This window comes from Leptosomus discolor, chromosome 9 (genome assembly GCF_034619465.1).
Source record: "Leptosomus discolor isolate bLepDis1 chromosome 9, bLepDis1.hap2, whole genome shotgun sequence".
In the NCBI taxonomy this organism is placed as follows: domain Eukaryota; kingdom Metazoa; phylum Chordata; class Aves; order Leptosomiformes; family Leptosomidae; genus Leptosomus; species Leptosomus discolor.
Window position 1 is genome coordinate 25,262,468 of NC_141399.1, and position 18,684 is coordinate 25,281,151.

At 52.8% G+C, this 18,684-nt stretch overlaps 1 protein-coding gene across 4 annotated transcripts; it reads right to left on the minus strand.

Annotated features, from left to right (window-relative positions):
• Positions 1-425: 425 nt before the first annotated feature.
• On the minus strand, positions 426-9,726 carry FUNDC2 (FUN14 domain containing 2). Of its 4 annotated transcripts, none has more exons than XM_086470542.1 (5): positions 9,686-9,726; positions 9,082-9,232; positions 7,654-7,729; positions 6,338-6,472; positions 426-519 (listed from the first exon to the last, which is right to left on the minus strand). In XM_086470542.1, exons 1-5 carry the CDS (start codon positions 9,702-9,704, stop codon positions 436-438), a joined length of 465 nt encoding a protein of 154 aa, XP_086326668.1. In that variant the 5' UTR covers positions 9,705-9,726; the 3' UTR covers positions 426-435. The 4 variants fall into 4 exon arrangements, with proteins under 4 accessions (XP_086326668.1, XP_086326671.1, XP_086326670.1 ...); XM_086470545.1 differs by lacking the exon at positions 426-519 and adding an exon at positions 1,560-2,222; XM_086470544.1 differs by lacking the exon at positions 426-519 and adding an exon at positions 1,560-4,545.
• Positions 9,727-18,684: the final 8,958 nt, after the last annotated feature.

Sequence of the window (18,684 nt, forward strand, 5' to 3'; positions counted from 1 at the left end):
CAAGCTCAAGAATTGGGAGTCAGGTCTGGGGATTGTTCCTAGGTCTTGCATAGATCATGAGTGACTAAAAGTCACTTTGCCCAAGTGCCTCACTTTCCCATTGGACAGACTTTTGGTTACTTTATATTTGAATTGCCTACACGCTGCTATTTGCATGACAAAGATGTTACAGGAACATTATTTCAGGGATTGCTACAGGAATAGGATTTTTTTTAAAAAAGCAATATTAATTTCAAAGTTTGACTGTTGATATAAAATTTATAAATTTATGTATAATTGAACACCTTTAAGCAATATGTTACAAACCCAACATAGTTCAACCCACTGGTACCCAGAGGCCTGTCACAAAGCCGTGGGCTAGATCCAAGAACTGATTTAGGTGCTGCTTACTGAACAAGCAGTTGTAGGCACTTCTTTCAACACAGTATTCCAGACTCACTCACAAGCCGGCTGTGTCTGGACCCCAGGGAGAGACGGCTTTTCAGAATCTCTCACTTGTGCAGCAGAATTTCCTGTGACCTGTAGGAAGAGCTCAGTAGACAGATTCCTGCATCACCCTTCAGAGCTGCCCAAGTCTCTCTGTCCCCTGTAGCACGAGTCCAGGCACCAGTGGGTGCCAAGTCCACTACAGGGCCTAGGCACCTAAATATCAGGCTTTGAACCCACTAGGCCTCTAACTCTGTCATTAGATCTAGCCGTAAAGGACTTTTGTGCTGTGATCACTTACAACTTACTTATGAAATACAGCTTCTATAAAGAGACCACTGTAGTCTAGGCACAATAGTTGAGTGTATTGAAGCCTAGAAGAGCAAACCATCTGTATTCACTACTCTGAAATACCGTAATACAAAATAAATGACTGGAAAAAATTGTAGTCTCAGTTTGGTTGTTACATTGAGAATACAACATAGCTGCAAGCCAGGCAGCTTGGCTGCTGTTCACAGTCCAGAGCTACATGTGATACCATGTTTAAATAGAAACTGCTTGATATTTTTATAACGGGGGCTCAAGATCAGAATAATTCAGGGCTAGCCTTCCCCTCCCACTAAAAAAGACTTTGAGACAAAATAGGGGGTTTGGTATTCTTGAAAAGCAGGGGAAAGTGATGACAATGTTGTGAAGCAGCTCAAACACTTGACAAGGGACTCGTTTTCTCCTTTTGCCCTATCTCAGCAGAAACAGCAGAAAGTCAGTAACTAACAGATGACAAAAAATTAAACATTTAGCCTTCTGTTGTGCCTATTGAAAAAACTCATCTTCATGCCCATTTCTACTTGGGCAGAGCAAACTTGCTCAGCAGGAAGGTTCCGAAACCAGGCTGGCAGTAGAATCACCTCCTGCCCCAGAAACACCCCACCTGTTGTTAACATGGGTGATGGGTGCCAGGATCCTCAAGGAGAGGGATTTAAGGCAGCCCATGGGTACCTGCAGAGAAGAGGGAAGGCTGGTGGCCTCACGCTACAAGACTAGCTGTAACTGCTCCCATGAGTCAAATGCAACACATAGGGTAAGACAAAACCACACTGGTTCCCAAGTCAAGATCTCACACATAGAAGCTATTAGAGCAAAACTGTTTAATAAAATATCACTTCAACAAGCATTTACATACAATATATAAAAACACTTTAAAAGCCTAGTGTGTTTTAAACCTTCTCATACTGGAACAGACATCAGAACTTGTTGAAATGGCCAAAAGGAGCACGGGCGGGGGGGGGTGGGGAGCAACACCTCATCTTGGCATCTGCAACAGTGAAAATGCATCCCCACAGAGGCCGATTCAAGCATCAAAGCTCCCAACATGGCCCCATAGCATCAAACAGTGCCAGCCACAAGCCTTACACTGGCACAGCAGAAAGATTTGCCAGATCCTGATGCCCTCGTCCATTCCTTGCCTGCATTCACATCAAACTCAACATGAATTTGTCACTTGTTTCCCCTTCCAGCAGCAACTGAAGCATTTTAGCTCCCTCTCTGGGCCATTTCTCTCCATATCAGCAAGTCGGGACCCTGTGGAGCACAACCAGTGCACCATTCCCTGGGGCTGGGCAGAAATAGTGACTTACATGAGCCTGAAAAACATCCCTAAGGCCTGTTACGATTTACTTTGAGCTTTGACATTGGAGAAAGCTTTGTGGAGGTTAATGCATCTCAGGAGAAGTTGTGTTATGCAGCACACCAGGCAGAGGGGCAGCAATACTGTTTTCCTACAGGAACAAGATACCCTGCAATACAAATGTATCAATTCACACGCATTCAGCCCTGCAGGGTTCCTACAAAAAAAAAAATCCAAACCACACAAACAAACAAAAAAACCCAACCCAAACCCATAACTATTATCTCTCACCCCACTCCCAAACACCAATTTACTGAAGACCTATTTGCTGCATCGTATCACTCCTGCAGTCCTGTATGGCTTTTAGGAAGACCGTCATTAAAAGAAGCTTAGCCCAGCTGCTCCTTCGATGTCCTTAACCACATATAGCAGGACAGGAGCAAAGATACCAGCTTCTGTTTCCCGATTACTTGCAGCCTCTTTTCAGATCGTGAAGGTGAGAAAACCTCAGCTAAATCAATGTGTTGCTACACTGACACATCAATCAACAGAGCTGAAACAAAATTAACCGCAAGCGCTCATCCCAAAATCTCTGGTGGAAGAACCCAACATTCCAGCTCTTCCAGCAGCTCTCGGTGAAAGATCACCATTTCAAGCCTTACTGAGAGCAGTAGCGGATGATCAAAGGCATTACAGAGCACTGGAGATAGGGTGCAGCCACTGAGCCAAGTACTGTGTCCCGATAACCCACGCGCATCATCATTCTCATTGAAGGATGGGCTGACTTTCACATAAAAAACATTTCTGGCAGAACTACAGGTACCTGCTGGAGGACATCACTGTGCCATCATGCAAGTCCCCACACTGGCAATGCCAGCCCAGCACAGCCAATGCAGAACACCTCTAGAGGTTTGTGGGTGTTTTGTGGCTTTGTTTGGTGGTTTGTTTTTTGTTTGTTTTTTTTTTTTAATTTTCTCTTGTAGGTTAGAGTTCTGCTCTGCATACAGGTGGACTGGGACAGACTGTCCAAAAACAGCTGAGCTCTGCATCTGGGCTGCCTCATCTCCTGCAGGAGAAGGGCTGTAGCTGATGGAATTAAGCGAGCAGCTTTTTTTTGTGGAAATGGTAAATGCAACAAGGAAGGAAAATAACCAAGGCAGAAAGTATGGAAATGAGCCACTCCCACAAAAGCATAACCTGGTTTTCCCAACAGTTTTATCATTTCAGTTGCCTGCAGAGACCAGGGAGATGGAATTCATGCTCTGCAGAGGCAGGTAAAGGACTGCACTCCAGATTTCACATCCTCCCCCCACCACCACTCCAGCAGAGCTGGCAACAGGGACCCCGGACCAGCACAACGTACCCTAGAGAGAGATACATTTCCTGTCCGTGATCCTGTCTCACATGGTTACAGATCCAAGAGCATCACCGATACCAAAGTGGCCAGAGAAGGTCACGGTAGACCTAGAAACACCAGTCTGAGGCCTAAAGTGATTTACAGCAAGTGGCACAACTGAAACGCACACCACCTGTGCCAGCTAGCCTGACATAGACAGGTCAAGCACAGTGAAAACCTGCCCACCACAAGAGTGCTCCTCAGCACATTAAAAAGGCTGAGCAGTCAGCTAGCAAGAAAGAAAGGCACTCTACAGGGCATGAAGCTTGGTGACTTCCAGAACACATGACGGGGAAAGGGCCTGGAGAGTCACCCATGGTGGCCAGTTTCCATCAGCAGTGCCAGTGCTGCAATTCCAGTAAGGGATATAAATAACAGCAGAGAAACCAAATGGCCATCTGTGTGCAATGCAGGGGGAGGGCAGAACCTCCAGCACCATATATAGCATGAACTTGCTCCTTATCCACCTGCCCTGAACACAGCCCAGGCTGTCCCCTGGCACTTTGGCATCTACCCCAGGTCAGCCAAGCACATTTTGGATTGCACACACCATCTCTGTGCAGAGGGAAGCACATGCTTTCCAGGCACCAGGACAGAAAAAGTGCAAGCTAAATAGCGGTGAACAGCTAACAGCTGTTGTACACACATGCTGCCACACAAAGGTACATGTAACAACTCTGAGCACCTGGGAGGAAGCACATTTAAGAGATTTCTCTGCCACTACATGTTATGAGGTTGCAACTCAACAGAAAATGTGGAACTGAGCATATTTGGTGGGGAAAGGAATCACAAAGACATACTGGAAGTCATAAGCTTTCAGACGGATCCTAGCACCCTAACAGCCCAGACAGAGGAAAAAGTTGGAAATCAGAAGGAGCATTGTAAGAAATTAGGGCTGGAACCTGCGAGCAGAAGGGACTAAGCCTGTCAGCAACATCCTTTGACTTCTAAGTGAGAGAGAACAGCAGTAGAGGAGGGCAGAGAAAGCTGGGCACAAAGGGAGAGTTGAGCACAGTTTCTAGGATGCCATTCCGAGCAGGAATCCTCCAGCAAACCCTCCAGTCAGGATAACATTCTTCTTCAGAAATACTATCACCTAAGCAGGGGAGAGAAGAGCCAACAGTGTTCAACAACATCAGGTCACTCACCCACCCTCCCCATAAGACGACATCTGTCAGGCTGTTCTCCAAGGTGAGCGATGCTTGCGGAGAGGCAAATACTCAGTTCTGGGAAAATATCCTACCTAATGACCTCTCTTCCCTAATCTCCCCGCTGCATGTACAGCTCTGGAATTGATCCAGTCCCAGTGCAGCCTCCAAGAGCTGCAGTGTGAGCCTACACACTCCAGGGCTCTCTCACAACCAGCACAGTCCATCTGACAGAAGGGGCTGCTGACTGTGCATGCCAGGCCAGGGTACAGCAGAGTTCGGGGTAACTAGGTCATTCTGCTGCCAGATCTACTTCACTTTTCTTGACAGTCTGAAGACACGCTTCTCCACACAACTCCAGCACGTTTTCTCCCAATCCCAAGGAATTTGCAGAAACACATGGTGAGCTGGTGTCATGCCTAGAAGCCACCCAGGCTGTCTCAAACATGCACAAATAAAATAACAGAATCATAGAACCGTTAGGTTGCAAAAGAGCTTTAAGATCATCAAGTCCAACTGTTAACCCAGCACTGCCAAGCCCACCACTAAACCATGTCCCTAAGCACCACATCTACACGTCTCAAACACCTCCAGGGATGGTGGCTCAACCACTTCCCTGGGCAGCCTCTTCCAATGCTCAACAACCCCTTCAGTGAAGAAATTTTTCCTAATGTCCAAGCTAAATCTCCCCTGGCACAACTTGAGGCCACTTCCTCTTGTCCTATTGCTTGTTACTTGGGAGAAGAGACTGACCCCCACCTCACTATAACCTCCTTTCAGGTGGTTGTAGAGAGCGGTAAGGTCTCCCCTCAGCCTCTCCCTCTCCAGACTAAACAACCCCAGTTCCCTCAGCTGCTCCTCATAAGACCTGTTCTCCAGACCCTTCACCAGCTTCGTTGCCCTTCTCTGGACACGCTCCAGCACCTCAATATCTGTCTTGTAGTGAGGGGCCCAAAATCGCACACAGGATTCGGGGTGTGGCCTCACCAGTGCCGACTACAGGGGCACAATCACCTCCCTACTCCTGCTGGCCACACTATTGCTGATACAGGCCAGGATGCTGTTGGCCTTCTTGGCCACCTGGGCACACTGCTGGCTCATGTTCAGCCGGCTGTCAACCAGTACCCGCAGGGCCTTTTCCACCAGGCAGCTTTCCAGCCACTCACCCCCAAGCCTGTAGTGCTGCATGTGGTTGTTGTGACCCAAGTCGCAAGACCCAGCACTCAGCCTTGTTGAACCTCAGCCCATCGATCCAGCCTGTCCAGGTCCCTCTGCAGAGCCTTCCTACCCTTGGGCAGATCAACACTCCCACCCAATTTAGTGTCATCTGCAAACTCACTGAGGAAGCACTCAGTTCCCTCATCCAGGTCATCAATAAAGATGTTAAACAGCACTGGCCCCAGTACTGAGCCCTGGGGGACACCACTTGTGACCAGCCACCAACTGGATTTAACTCCATTCACTGCAATAACTCTTTGGGCCCGGCTATCCAGCCAGTTTTTAACTTAGTGAAGAGTGCACCTGTCCAAGCCACGAGCAGCCAGTTTCTCCAGGAGAATGTTGTGGAAATGGTGTCAAAGGCTTTACTAAAATCTAGGTAGACAAGATCCACAGCCTGTGCCATATCTCCAGTTTTGATGTCATGAAAGCATTCCCTCCTTGTATTTCCACAATGGAAGATCCATTTTCTGCTGTCCCTCCAGCTAAGCACCTGCACATGCCCTGGAAGAGTTGTCTCACCTCATCCACTCTGCTTTTGACTTCTGGAGACATTTTGTTACCATTCTTGTGAAACTTCAGCTGCTGCTTGGCTTTGTTCACATCCCGTTCTACTAGCTTCCAGTCCACTTTGATGTATCCAGTGTGGTTTGCAATCTAGAGTTTTAAGGGGTAGAAAGAAAGTTCCTGGAGTAAAGTCCTGCATGACCCTGGCTAAACAGACCCCCTTTGCCCACCCACTCTCCCTGACCACACCACCTCCCACACATTGGTCCAATGGGCTGAGAGGATAAGCACAGTAACTTAAAAATTGGACAAAGGACCACCCCTGTGGATGTATTAACTGTCCTGCAACATCTGTCTCCCACAGTAATCCCCTAACAGCAGGGTACACATTGCAGCTTAGCCTGTTTCAGCCTCTATAATGTAAAGCTGGCATCACCTCCGCCTCACAACTGCCACATATATCGTTGGGACTCTGCAGCTATCCTGCTGCTGTGGGTGGACACAGCTATTAATAGCCTGTTCCTCTCTAAATATTTCATCTGGTCAGGATGATTCATCAGTGAAACTCTCCCTGCTCAGAGCAATCTTTTGGCTTTCAGCAGAACAAGCAGAGATAGAAGAGCAGGGAGAACAAGCCACACACGAGACAGCGCCTGAGAAGCAAACAAATAAGAATGCTGGGTGAGGCCTGAGAGCTGTTCTTCTCCCTGCAGAATGTACAACCTAGATGTCCACATCTGAGCAGCATCCCTCGATGCCAGGGTTCTTGGAAGCCAGGAGAAATGGCTGAGGACAGAGAGAGATCTATGTTTCTCTCCTCTTCCCCATTGCTTTATAGAGAGCCCCATCTGTGCTGGCCCAGCTCCTCAAGTAGCCAGGCTGACAAGAAGCATATCATGGACATGGACAAATCCCTCTTGACATCCAGGGCTGTTCCTCCAGGGACACCATCTCCACAGGCATAGGACTAAGTACAGTACCCAGTTCTGACCAGATTGCAGCAGCACAGTTTGCCACAGCTGAAGGCTGCTTCCTGCTTCACTCGGGTGCCCCTGCAGCAACAGCACCCACATGCCTTTGGCATGGCCTTTGTTAGCAAACTCTAAGGGGACAGCACCTTTTGGTGATCCTGAAGTTTATGCGCACTGATCCTGCTTTGCTGCTGCATCGGTGTATCCCAAAGAACATATGCCCTTGACATCCACAGCCACACAGAGCTCCTGGCAGAGTGGGGAACTGGCCTCACATGTTCCAACAGGTAATGATAACTAGACAGCCCTTCACCCCCACCAGCGTGGTTCTCAGAAAGCCTGGCCACTGTTCATACATACCTGAAGTAGGAAAAAGCCACCTCCCACCGCTGTTGCTGCCAGCTTTCCGACTTTCTGGAAGATGAATCCAGTACACCTACAAATTAACCAGGATCTAGTCAGGAGAATGAGATACCAAACACACACTCCTCAGCATGCTTCCCACAGGCAAGGCTGCCCTTGGCAGCAACTACCCAAGGCTTGGAGGCAGCCTGATGAACAGCAGGAGAAACCTACATGCAACCAGAGAGAAAGAGAAAGGATTTGCACTCAGACAAAAGTGATGCTTTACAGCTTTCTACTTCTATCACATTTCAGCCTTCTGCCTCTTCAATGTCAACCTTATCCCAAAAGGGTAATCAGAAACATGTGATTTCACCCAAACTAACAGGTGATTTTAACTTTTTTTAATCGGTATAGTCTCTGAAGGGAAACTAGGCAGCACATCTGCTGCTCCTCCATGATAAAGCATAGGGAGCTGATCACAAGGCAAACTTCTTCGTTGCCCAAACAACTATTTACTTTTCCTTTCCTCAGAAGAGAAAAATGCTGAAACAAGCAGTGGTCTAAAGCTAAACTGGTCTCCAAACTGGATTACATGCTTTCAACATGAAAGAAATCGCTGCAGCCACAAGAACTCAAGCAAGCACCATGCCACTGCTCAGTCATGCAAAGGGCTAGCGTATAGTGTCACCCAAAACAGACTTGACTTTGACAATTACTTCCTTATCAACATTTCCTTATCAACACAGCAACTTGCTCTTACCCATTTCTACATACATACACTTAGTGAAGATATAAGAGATGGCCAGCTTGTATTTTTATCAGAAAACGAGGATCTGTCATATGCTTTTAAATGGATACCACCGTGCCAGACGAAGATGACAGGCACAGCAAGAAGCAAAGCAATGTGATTACACCAAGTTTTCAACTCAAACAATGCTGCTGTGGGAATGAAGCTGCAAGTAGAGCCACAAGCCACCAGCCCAAGTACTTGCTATATGCGACACAAAGGCCCAGGAACCATGCTCACAGGCGCAATAAGCCACCTCCATGGGAGGTATTTGTGCAGATGCCCAAAGCACATCCACCTCCAGGAAAGAAGGTATCCTTGTTCCAAGAGGCTCATATTTGCCTGTCCTAAATTCACCACCACACTTTATGCCAGAAGTTAATTATCTCAGCTCAAAAATTAAAGCCTCATGTCATTGTCTTCCCTAGGAGACAGTCTCACTTCTTCAGCTCCATGTTAGAGACAGCTTTTAAGACCTCCTACAGGTCAGCAGAGCATGCCAGGGCACAGTGGGCTGAGCAAGCTGGACACCTGCCTTCTCTGAAAGGCTGCCAGATGAGCACTCTGCACCTGTCAGCATGTTCCCAAAAGCCTGGCTAGTGCCCACTAGCACCCTGCCTGCAACAAGCAGCAACAGCAACTCCAGCGCATCTTACCATCCCGTGACCCCTCCGATGACCAGCTGTGTGGCCACATTATATTTCTCTGCACTCGACCCTGAGCTGGGGGCAAAGACCTTGTGCCACCAGGGCTGGTTCTTGGTGTACTCCGCCAGGTCCAGTACATTGAACGAGTCCTCCTTCGCACCTGTGGAAACCCGGAGAGGCTCAGTGCCGGGACTGCTGCTCCGGGCTTCCCCAGGGACACAGGACTCCTACCTAGTCACACAGCCCACAGGGCCTGGCACTCCCCGCAGGCCTTTGGGAACCCCCAAGCCCCACGCCCTCCCCCGAGGGCCTCACACATCCCCAGGGCCCCTCAGACGCCCTCGGATCCCGTCCCCGGGACCCCTCACCCTCCTCGGTGCTCCCGCGGGTCATGTCCCTGGGGAAGGGGCGCGGGATGAGGAGCCCTGTCCCGGGAGCCGCCCCTAGAGCGCTCCGCGGCGGTTCGGGCCCTCAGGCAGTGCCAGGCCGCGGTACTGGCCGCCGCGCGTTGCCAGTATAAACGGCACCGCTCAGAGCACGGGCGCCGCTCTCCACCGGGGCGGAGGCCGGGCACCCGCCACCACCCAGCCCACCTCGCTCCAGCCCAGCCCACCTCCGCCCGGCATCGCCATGGCGCCGCTAGGCTCCGCTCACGGCCGCCACCGGGCCGCCGCGGACACGTGACCACGCTGCGCAGGCGCGCGGCCGTAAGGCCCGTGGCCGCGCTCCGCCACGCCCCCGGCGCGTCACTGGGAGAAGGAACGCGCGGCGAAGGGGGCGGGGGCGTAGCGGTGGCGCGCGTGGGTGTAGCCCGGTCGTGGGCACGCACGCGGGCAGGGGTGGCCTTGGCGGTGCTCCCCGCTGGAGGGGTGTCTGCTGCGCTGCCGCGTGGCACCGCCTGCTCGGGGGCGGCTCCGCCGCCTGACACAAAGGCTGGCGAAGCCGCCAGAGCTCCGAGGGGAGCTGTATGGGGGCGTGGGCGTCTCACAGTGGAGCTCCCGCATTCTCAGTCAGCCCTTCGTACACAGGCAGGCACGGGCTTCCACCTGTCTAATTACTTCTTTACAGGCCTTGAAGTGATTAGTTGGCTTATTTACAGGCCTGGAAGTGGTTAGTTAGTTTCAAGGTTTAGCTGTCTTCCTGACAAATGTTAGTCTAGTTCTTAAAAAAATAAACGACAGATAAAAGGTTAGAAGCAATTCAGGCTACAGCTCCAGGGGTGCTAGCCCCTGGTGTCCCTGGTGCCATGGGTGGTTCTGCTGTGGGGTCTCCCAGGAGGACTGGCTCAAGTACAGAGTATCAGCGCAGCACAAGGGGGCCTGTGGCATCCAGGGGAGGGACAAAGGGGGTTTCAAGAGCATCTTAAAAGCTTCCTAAAGCTTATGCTGGTTTGCTCCCTCTGACATAGGAGGCCCTTGCTCGTCTGCGAGCTGTCACTCCGCAGAAACAGCACCTTTTGCCTTTTGCTTAAAACAAACACAGCCTTCGTGGGCAGGTCGGCACCCTGGCACATGGGCCAGGACTTCTTTTCCCATGTTGGCTCATGCAGAGGAGCAGGGCAGGTGTGTGGTGGAGCTGAGGACTCAGGAGTGTTGAAAGCTGTGTGGAGGGTCTGCTGCAGTGTGTTCAGCATGCACACCCAGCTCTGCCCTGATGTGCCCCTGCCTGCCCCTGGGCTGGTTTGGGCTGCCCAGGCATGCTGCCTGGCACAAACACATTTTGTTGTCTTCCCTGAAACATTGATCCCTCCAGTTTCCAAGACATTACTCACTTGAACTCCCACAGGAAAAAAGCAACCTATTTCCCACCCAGGGATGTGGCTGCCCAGGGAGTAGCACATGCAGAAAAACTGAGATACAACAGGCAAAAAAAAAAAAAAAAAAGAGAGAGAGAGCGCCTCCTGGAGAGATTGTAAGTGATTGTAAGTGACAGAGGAGCAGGCTTGACCCTCCTGTGGCATTAACGGAAACCAGGGCAGGAGTGGGAGCAGGAATGCAGGTGGCACCAGCCGGGTGGGGGAACAGACAGTGTTCTGGGAAACAGCAGCAGCACTGCCATGGTGTCCAGGACATCACACTCAAGAACAGCCCAGCACCTCCTTCCCCCTCGCAGGCAGGTGGGGACATGTTAGAAGCTGCAGCAGCATTACACATCTCCTGCACTGCCCTGATTAGGGCGAACCAGCTGGAGCAGTGTGTGTGCACCTCTGGTGCGTTCATGTCTGGCACAGTTTTGGTAGTGGGGAGGAGGCTACAGAGGTGGCTCCTGTGAGAGGCTTCAAGAAGCTTCCTGGCTCCAACTTCGGACCCGCCTCTGGCCAAGGCCAGGCCGATGGCGCCTCTGCAAATAACTGTTTAAGACTGAAAGAAGCGGTTGATTGTCTGCTTTTGTTTTCTCTGTCTGTGTTGGTGAGCAGGTGAGAGAAGGGGGGTGGGAGAGAAACAGCCCTGCGGACACCTAGGTTAGTGAGGAAGGAGAGGGGTAGCTGTGCTGGAGCAAAGATTCCCCTGCAGCCCATGGTCAGGTGGTGGCTGAACCTTGCAGCCCATGGAGACCAGCGGTGGCCCAGAGGTTGGCCTGCATCCTGCGGAGGGCCCCAGGCCTGAGGAGTGGGGACTGGGCCCGAAGCAGACCACGACTGCGACTGCGCTGGAGCCGCCCGTCAGTGGGAGGGCGGCAGCCCCGGGAGGGACCTGCGCTGGGGCGGTTCTGGGGAGCTGCTGCCCCGTGGGAAGGACTCACATTGGGGCAGTTGGTGGAGGAATGTCTGCTGTGAGAGGGACCCTGTGGTGGGGCAGGGGAAGGCTGCGAGGGCCCCTCTCCCTGAGGAGGAAGGAGCAGCGGAGACATCTTGTGCCGGCCGGACTGTGACCCCGATTCCCTAGCCCCTGTGCCGCTAGGGGGGAAGAGGTAGCAGAGCTGAGCCCTGGGAGACCGGAGGGGTGGCAGGGGGAAGGTATGTTCTATTTAAGACCTGGTTGTATCTCTCATTCTCCTTGATGGTGGTGGTTGTTTGTATTAAATATGTGTTGCTATCCCCAAGTTGAATCTGTCTTTTGCTCATGATGGTAACTGATGGGTGAGCCCTCTCTGTCCTTTCTCTCGATCCTCAAGCCCTTTTGGTTGCCTTTTCTTCTCCCCATCCCTCAGGGGACGGGGTAGGGGTGAGTGAGCAGCTGGTGGTGCTTTTGGAGCCAGCTGGGTAGGCTCAAACCTCGACAGCACCCAAAACAAAGTTGCAGGATAGCACTTCCCCGGGGACCAAGGCTTGATGTCTTGCACACAGTTGTCCCATGGGGGCTGGTGCCAGCTGCCCACAGCAGGTTTGGGCCTTGGGACTCAGCCATCTGAGGTACTGAGGGCCAGGTAAGGCACAGCTGGAGGGATAGGCACTGTGAGTGTGCAGGGGGAGAGAAGCCAGGTGTACAGCCTCATGCCTAGTCCTTGAGTTCCAGGGACTCTGTGGATAGGATGCTCCAAAGGGCTTTTGCTCTCATAACTACCCTGAGAAAGAGACTGCACTCCATAAGGGTTTATCTACTCTCTGGCAACTGGAAAGCTCCTGCATTTGTTTCCTGGGCAGCCAAAGCCCCATGGCATTGCTCAGGATCCAGGGCTCCCCTCTGCCCTCCACCACGCTCCCAGAGAGCCCCAGTCGTCCCGTCCCCAGGAGATCAGAGGGTGGCTCCTGCAGGTGCAGTATGGTCACCCTTTGGTGACCCAGTAATCAGATGTAGCTGTTAGCAAGACCGTCAAACAGATCCTACACCGACTACTGAGCAGCCAAGAGCACCATTTCTCTGCTGGGTCTCCACCTTGGCTCTACACAGGGCTGGCAGTAAGCAGAACAGCTTCCCCTAGGAAAAGAAGATAATGGCAGCTAGGGAGGGGATGGTCAATGGGGAGGGACAGCTGGGGGCAAGTGGCAGTTTCATCTTGGAAATCCCATCCAAACACTGTTGTCAGGTGGCACTGGAATCTTCTGCATGTTTGGTACATTGTGGGCTCCCATCTGCATGCAACGTGTGTCCCTAGCTTTGTCTCCCTGCCCTGGGCAAAGGGTTGCCCCCATGCCCTGGGGCCAGGCAGGGTTCCTTTCATACCTCCACCCTGATGCTAGCTGGGGGTCCCCTGCACACGTGGTCCCAGGGGCACCTGCTGGCCTAAGCATCTGCTACATGGCCTCGTCTTTCCTGGTACATGTGCACCATCACCCAGGGGCAGGCACTCGTCTCCCTCCTGCAGCAAAGAGTTGGGCTGACAGGGGGGCTGGAGGAGCTGCAGGGCTGGGGCCTCCTGTGCAGCAGGTTCAGGCCCAGCTTGGTACAGAGGGTGGCACAGGGGCCAGCAGGTGCAGCGGCAGAGCCCAGCGGTAGCGCCTCAGCACCCTGTAGCCATTGGGGCTCCCTGCAAGGCACCTTCTTGATGGGCAGCACTGTTCAGCTCAGGGAACACAGGCAGGAAAAGCCAATCCCCATAACAAAGGCTTCCCCTCCCTCCTAGCACCACCACCAACTCCCAGCCTGCACCGCTGGGCTGAGCTGCAGCTTGCCAGCCCATGAGGGCTTCCAGTAGCCATGCATGGTCAGGGCAAGTGGTACCAGGCAATAACACAGTCAGAAAAAACATGTCCCCCCCAAAAAGTCCCCACTTGCAAAGCGCCCAAAAATGCTCTGTAAATGGACCCACAATGCCCCTCCAGGTGCCTCAGTGAGGCACCATACCTAGCCATATCCTCTAGATGTCAGAATCCCTCGTCGATAGGAAACGTGTCCCTGGTGCACAGGGACCTGGAGGGCTGCGGTGTCCTGGGGCTCCCAAGGTGCTACTTCTGTAGCTCAGCGCGATACAGCCCTGATGCTGCCGGCCTTGTGGCCCCGACTGTGTGGCGCTCTGCTGAGGCCGCCACTGTGATGCTGCTTTTAGTACGGTGAGAAGCAAGGTCTGAATTCCCCTTCCCCCAGCTGGGACATCTGTGCTGGTGTCACACAGCTGTGCAGGGACAGCCCCAGCTTGGCGGCTGGCCAGGGGCACACTGTGGCTTGCAGAAAGGAAATTTTCATTTCAGCCCTGTCAAAGCAAGAGCGTGGGGATTTTCAGCAGGGTTTCTCTCTCTGCCGCCATCTCTCTTTTCTCATTTTCTGAAAATGAAACAGTCTCAGGCTCCAGCCCTTCATGCCACTTGCTGTCTATGAGTGGGGGTGATAGCCCTTCTTCACTCCCTGCCAACTGCCGTGGGGACTTTTCAGCACAGGATGGCTCTCCTCCAGCCTCCCCCACTTCCACACAGCAAAGGAAGGGACTTTCTGCTCCCTCCTGCCAGCAGCTGGGATTCCTGCCAGCTGGGTTTTAGGTAACAGGAAGGTAGGCTGAGCAGCCTGGCACCCAGCATAGCACTGTGCTGAGAGCAGCGGTGAGCCCCTCACCACCCCTTGAGCTGTCCCTCCTGCCAAGAAGCACTGATTTTGGACAGTGAATGGACGCAGCCAGCCTGGAGCACAGCAAATGGTACTGAGTGGCTGCTTGGGTGATAGAGGCACTGTCTTTCTGACTTGCTGCTGCTTTGCAGGTGACTGTGGGCAAGTCCTGCTGCTCCCTGCTGCAGTTGCCCCAGCTGAAAAAGATGAATAACAATTCCTGGATGTGCCATAATCTCCTCATTCATATCTTGCCTGTTTTCTACCCCTTTGGCCAGGCTGCTGGTCCATCTTCCCTGACAATCCTTCTATCTTATGAGTCTGCCACTGCCTGGCCAGCGGGCACCCTTGCTAGTCCCAGGGCCTGGGCTAGGCATGTGGGGACAAGCTGAGAGTGGTGCAGGGACACTCATGGGCACTAGCTGTGGCAGCATCCTCAGGCTCGGGGCTCTGCCCGGGCCTGGCGGGGCAGCTGGGTAGAGGACTTCAGGCTACACAGGAACTTGCTACATCTCCCTGCATCCAGTTCTCCTTGCTTCTTGGCAAAGATAGAGAGAGGAGTTTTATGAGATAGTACTCTTAAACAGACATTCCCTGTTAAATTTAGCCCCTTTTCTGGTTCACCCAGATGTCCATCAGTGCAAAGATGCCAGGGCTGAGCAGCACTGAGCATGGGGGGGGGGGGGGGGGGGGGGGGCAGGGGCGGCAGGTAAGGCAGGACACCACCATGACCGTTTCCCACAGCCCCAAGCACAATGTCTGTGGAGGACAACTGCTTCTGGGGGGTGCAGGTGAAGCTTTGCTGAATATGAGCTGCCCTGGGGGCTTATTCCAGGAGTTTTTGCAGTAGACAGGGTGTCTCAGGAGCTAAGCACAATGCACGACAGACACCAAAAACCAGACACCCTTTGGGAACTTGACCCTGTCTCCAGGCTGACCCAGAAGCAGCAATCCTCAAAGCAAGCCCAGGGAAGAGTAATTGCTCTGAGCTTCATTTAATCAGCCAGGGTAATTAGGTGACTTATGAAGGACATGTGTGCCTGGAGGCTGCTCTGGTTTTCCCCAGGGTTCTCTGACACAAGACCAAAAATCCTTTGCAACAGCGATGTGAAGCCAGTGGCTGCAAGGAGCATCCTCTGGCCAGTGAACACCCCCGAATGCTTGTCCTTCCCAGCTCCTGCAGGCGTAGCCCGCTGGGTGCACTGTGTCAGGAACACAGCCATTGTGCTTCCACTGCCTGAATCTCTGAGAGATGCCTTTGATGTAAGAAAGGAGACAGAAAGGTGAAATGCTCAGCTGTCCCACTTACTGCAGGGAAAGCCAGGCGAGGAGAGCAGCCTTATTTTTGGAACCTGCTCCACGTCTGCATTTCTGCTCTGGGGCTAGGGAACCTCAGGGCTGGATTTGCCTGATACTTAGGGCCATGGATGCCATTGGCCCTTCTGTGCTGCTGCTCTCTCAGGGTTCCACTATCTGCAGGTTGGCCAATCTGTGAGCTGCACGGGCATGCAGCCCCTCTCTGCTCCATCATTGCTGGGATGCAGCAGCTAAGCAAGGTTCGCCAGGCATTTTTCCTCCAGTCCAGAGCTTTGGTTCCAAAGGAGAGAGTTTTTTCGCCAAGGACAAGTGTGGGCATTGGTCCTGCTGTGATTTATCTGCACTAAGGCCAGGGTTTGTCTCTCCATCTGGGCTGTTTTGCAGCAGCCTGGGCGGAGGCGAAAGCACCAGGGGAGATGCCTTTTTTGGCTGGTGGGTTGGTAGTTTGTTTTAATACTTTTTCTTCCTAACTGAGAGAGTGGGTTCTGAAAAAAGTGGCTCCCCTAAAGCACCTCTGCCTTTGCAGACCACGCTGGGCTGATGATTATATGGGATAAACACATTCCTTTTGACTAAATCCCAGTGATGGTTCTGGAGTGGAGGCTGGAAACCCCCACCGCATGCTTCTCTCCAGCTGTGCAGGGAGGCCTGGAAAGGTGACAGGGACTTCCTGAGGTTTTTGGTGAAATGAGTCAGCATGGCACGCATCCAGGTGGGCATGGCTGGCGGGCTGGGCAGAAGCAAGCTGGCAGTGGCACGGGGAGGAAGCATGGCAAGACTGTGTGGTGGGGACTTGCCCAGGGCACGTCTATGGGAGAGCAGGGATGTGTTCTGCTGACCTTTGGGCTACCATTCTGCTTTCTGAAGCAGCCACGCACCAAAACTGAGCTCTCTCCAGGGCAGGCAGGGGGAGATGCTCCAGCCCGGAAGTGCTGGTACAAGGGGCCATGCCTCATCCTTCTTCAGGGTTGCCTGTGCCATGTGGCACAGCTGGTGTCTCGGTGCCCTCTGCCCACGTGTGTGCTGGGAAGGGCGAATGACCCTGGGGGTGGCTGCTGCTTCTGATAATCTTCATTCCCAAGAAGCTGCCATGAGTCACTCACTCTCTCACATACAGACACCTAAGTACTCACAAAAAAAGTCCCATAAGACATGGCTTATTGTTCTGACTCATTTTTATCTGCCCCAGCCCCATGTTGACCTCTGAGGACTGCACAATTCAGGGAAACAACCAGTGCTTTCTGCATGCATGTGGATCCTTGGCTTTGGCCAAGCAGGTTTCTCTGGGACTCTCAGTGGCAGAAGCCTGTTGTGGTTTCCCATCACATTTGCATGGGAGGACAACGCCCTGGTGCTGTCTCACAGGGAGGTTTGGGGATGGGCAGATGTGCTCATGCTATGTCTCACTCTAGGCAGGACCAGAACACCAATGCCTCTCTGCAGCTCTCTCAAAGGTGCAGCCATCCACTACTGCCTGGCCCATGCTGGCCCAGCTGTGCATGGGCGATACTGATGCTTTGCAGTGGCACCTGCATGGGTTTGCAGAGCCCTTAGAAGCACCAGGGCTGCTAATGCTGCCCCACTTGCTGAGGCCACACATGCCCCTGCAGGGCTGTGGGCTCCAGCTTAGCAAGCTATGCTGGGTGGGGGGGAGCTGGGCTCCTTGCAGATGTCCAGCTGTCCCCAGCACACTTTGCTCTGCACTGACTCTTGCGTGCCTGCAGAAAAATACCTGCTGCGTGCAATGAGCACCAGGATCTGGGCCCCCTCCCCAAGTTATTTCCAAGTGTCCTCCTGTTTCACACCTGGATTCCCCTTCCCACCACCTTGAGTATCTTGATAATACAATTTTCTTTCTGCTCCCATGGGCAGTTCAGTTTACTCTTATGTCTCCAGGTCAAAAACCTGGAGCTGCCTCCCAGTAGCTGAAAATGGTTAAAACCAGCAATTCAGCACCTGCCAGGGTCACAAGCATTAATTTCTGACTGTGTCCAGGATCCTGCCACTGCAGGCCCCAAGGGAAGCTTTGCCTGACTCCCCTTCAAGATCCCTGGATGTTGTCATCCCACAGTGCCTGGAGCATCCCTGCCAGGGTTAGAGGCAAGAAGCCCCCAAGCCACTCCATGCAGATTTCCAGCACCCAGAGCTGGAGCACCCCTCCTGGTAGCCAACTCAAACCCTCCTGCATGCCCATCCCTTGCTGCTGCCCCCCAACTGCCCTCTTCACAGTCGTGTTAACTGCTTGGTGACAGTTTCCCCATCTGCTTGTTTCTGGAAGAAACACGTTCTCTAGCCTTTCCAGGTGTGCACAGTCTCACAGCACTGGGAGATTCTCAGACAGGGGTGACTGGAATAAACTCACGTCCATACTGCAGGGGACACCTGTGCCAGAAGTACAGCCTGGATCTCCCATGTCTTTCCTGGACCTCCAGACAACCCTTTCCCCTCAGCACTGAAAAATATCCTTCTGCTTCACCATGCCAGGGCAGGTGGTGTAAAGCATCTGGGGCATTCCTGAATGTGACACACCAGTTACTTTGCCCCAAAATACCTGCTGGAAAATGTGAGGCGGGTTGTTTCTCATCTTCCTCACAAAGAAAAGGAGCCCCAGGCTGGGCGCAGAGCCAGCCACCAGCGCACAAGCTGGAGGAAATGTGTTTCTCACCGGCTTTTTGCCTCTCCGGGAGCAGGCTGGGTGGGGCGGGGGGGAGTGCTTTCTGCCGTGGCTTCTGCTGCATCAGCCAGCCCCTGTATGAGTTTAGGAAGGCATGGGCAGCCCATTGATGGGTTGGGGTTTTACATAGGCCAGGGGGGAGTCCCCCTGGGTGCTCCTTGCTGCTGCTGTGGGAGCCCCGGCCAGACACAGCTGCCCGGGATG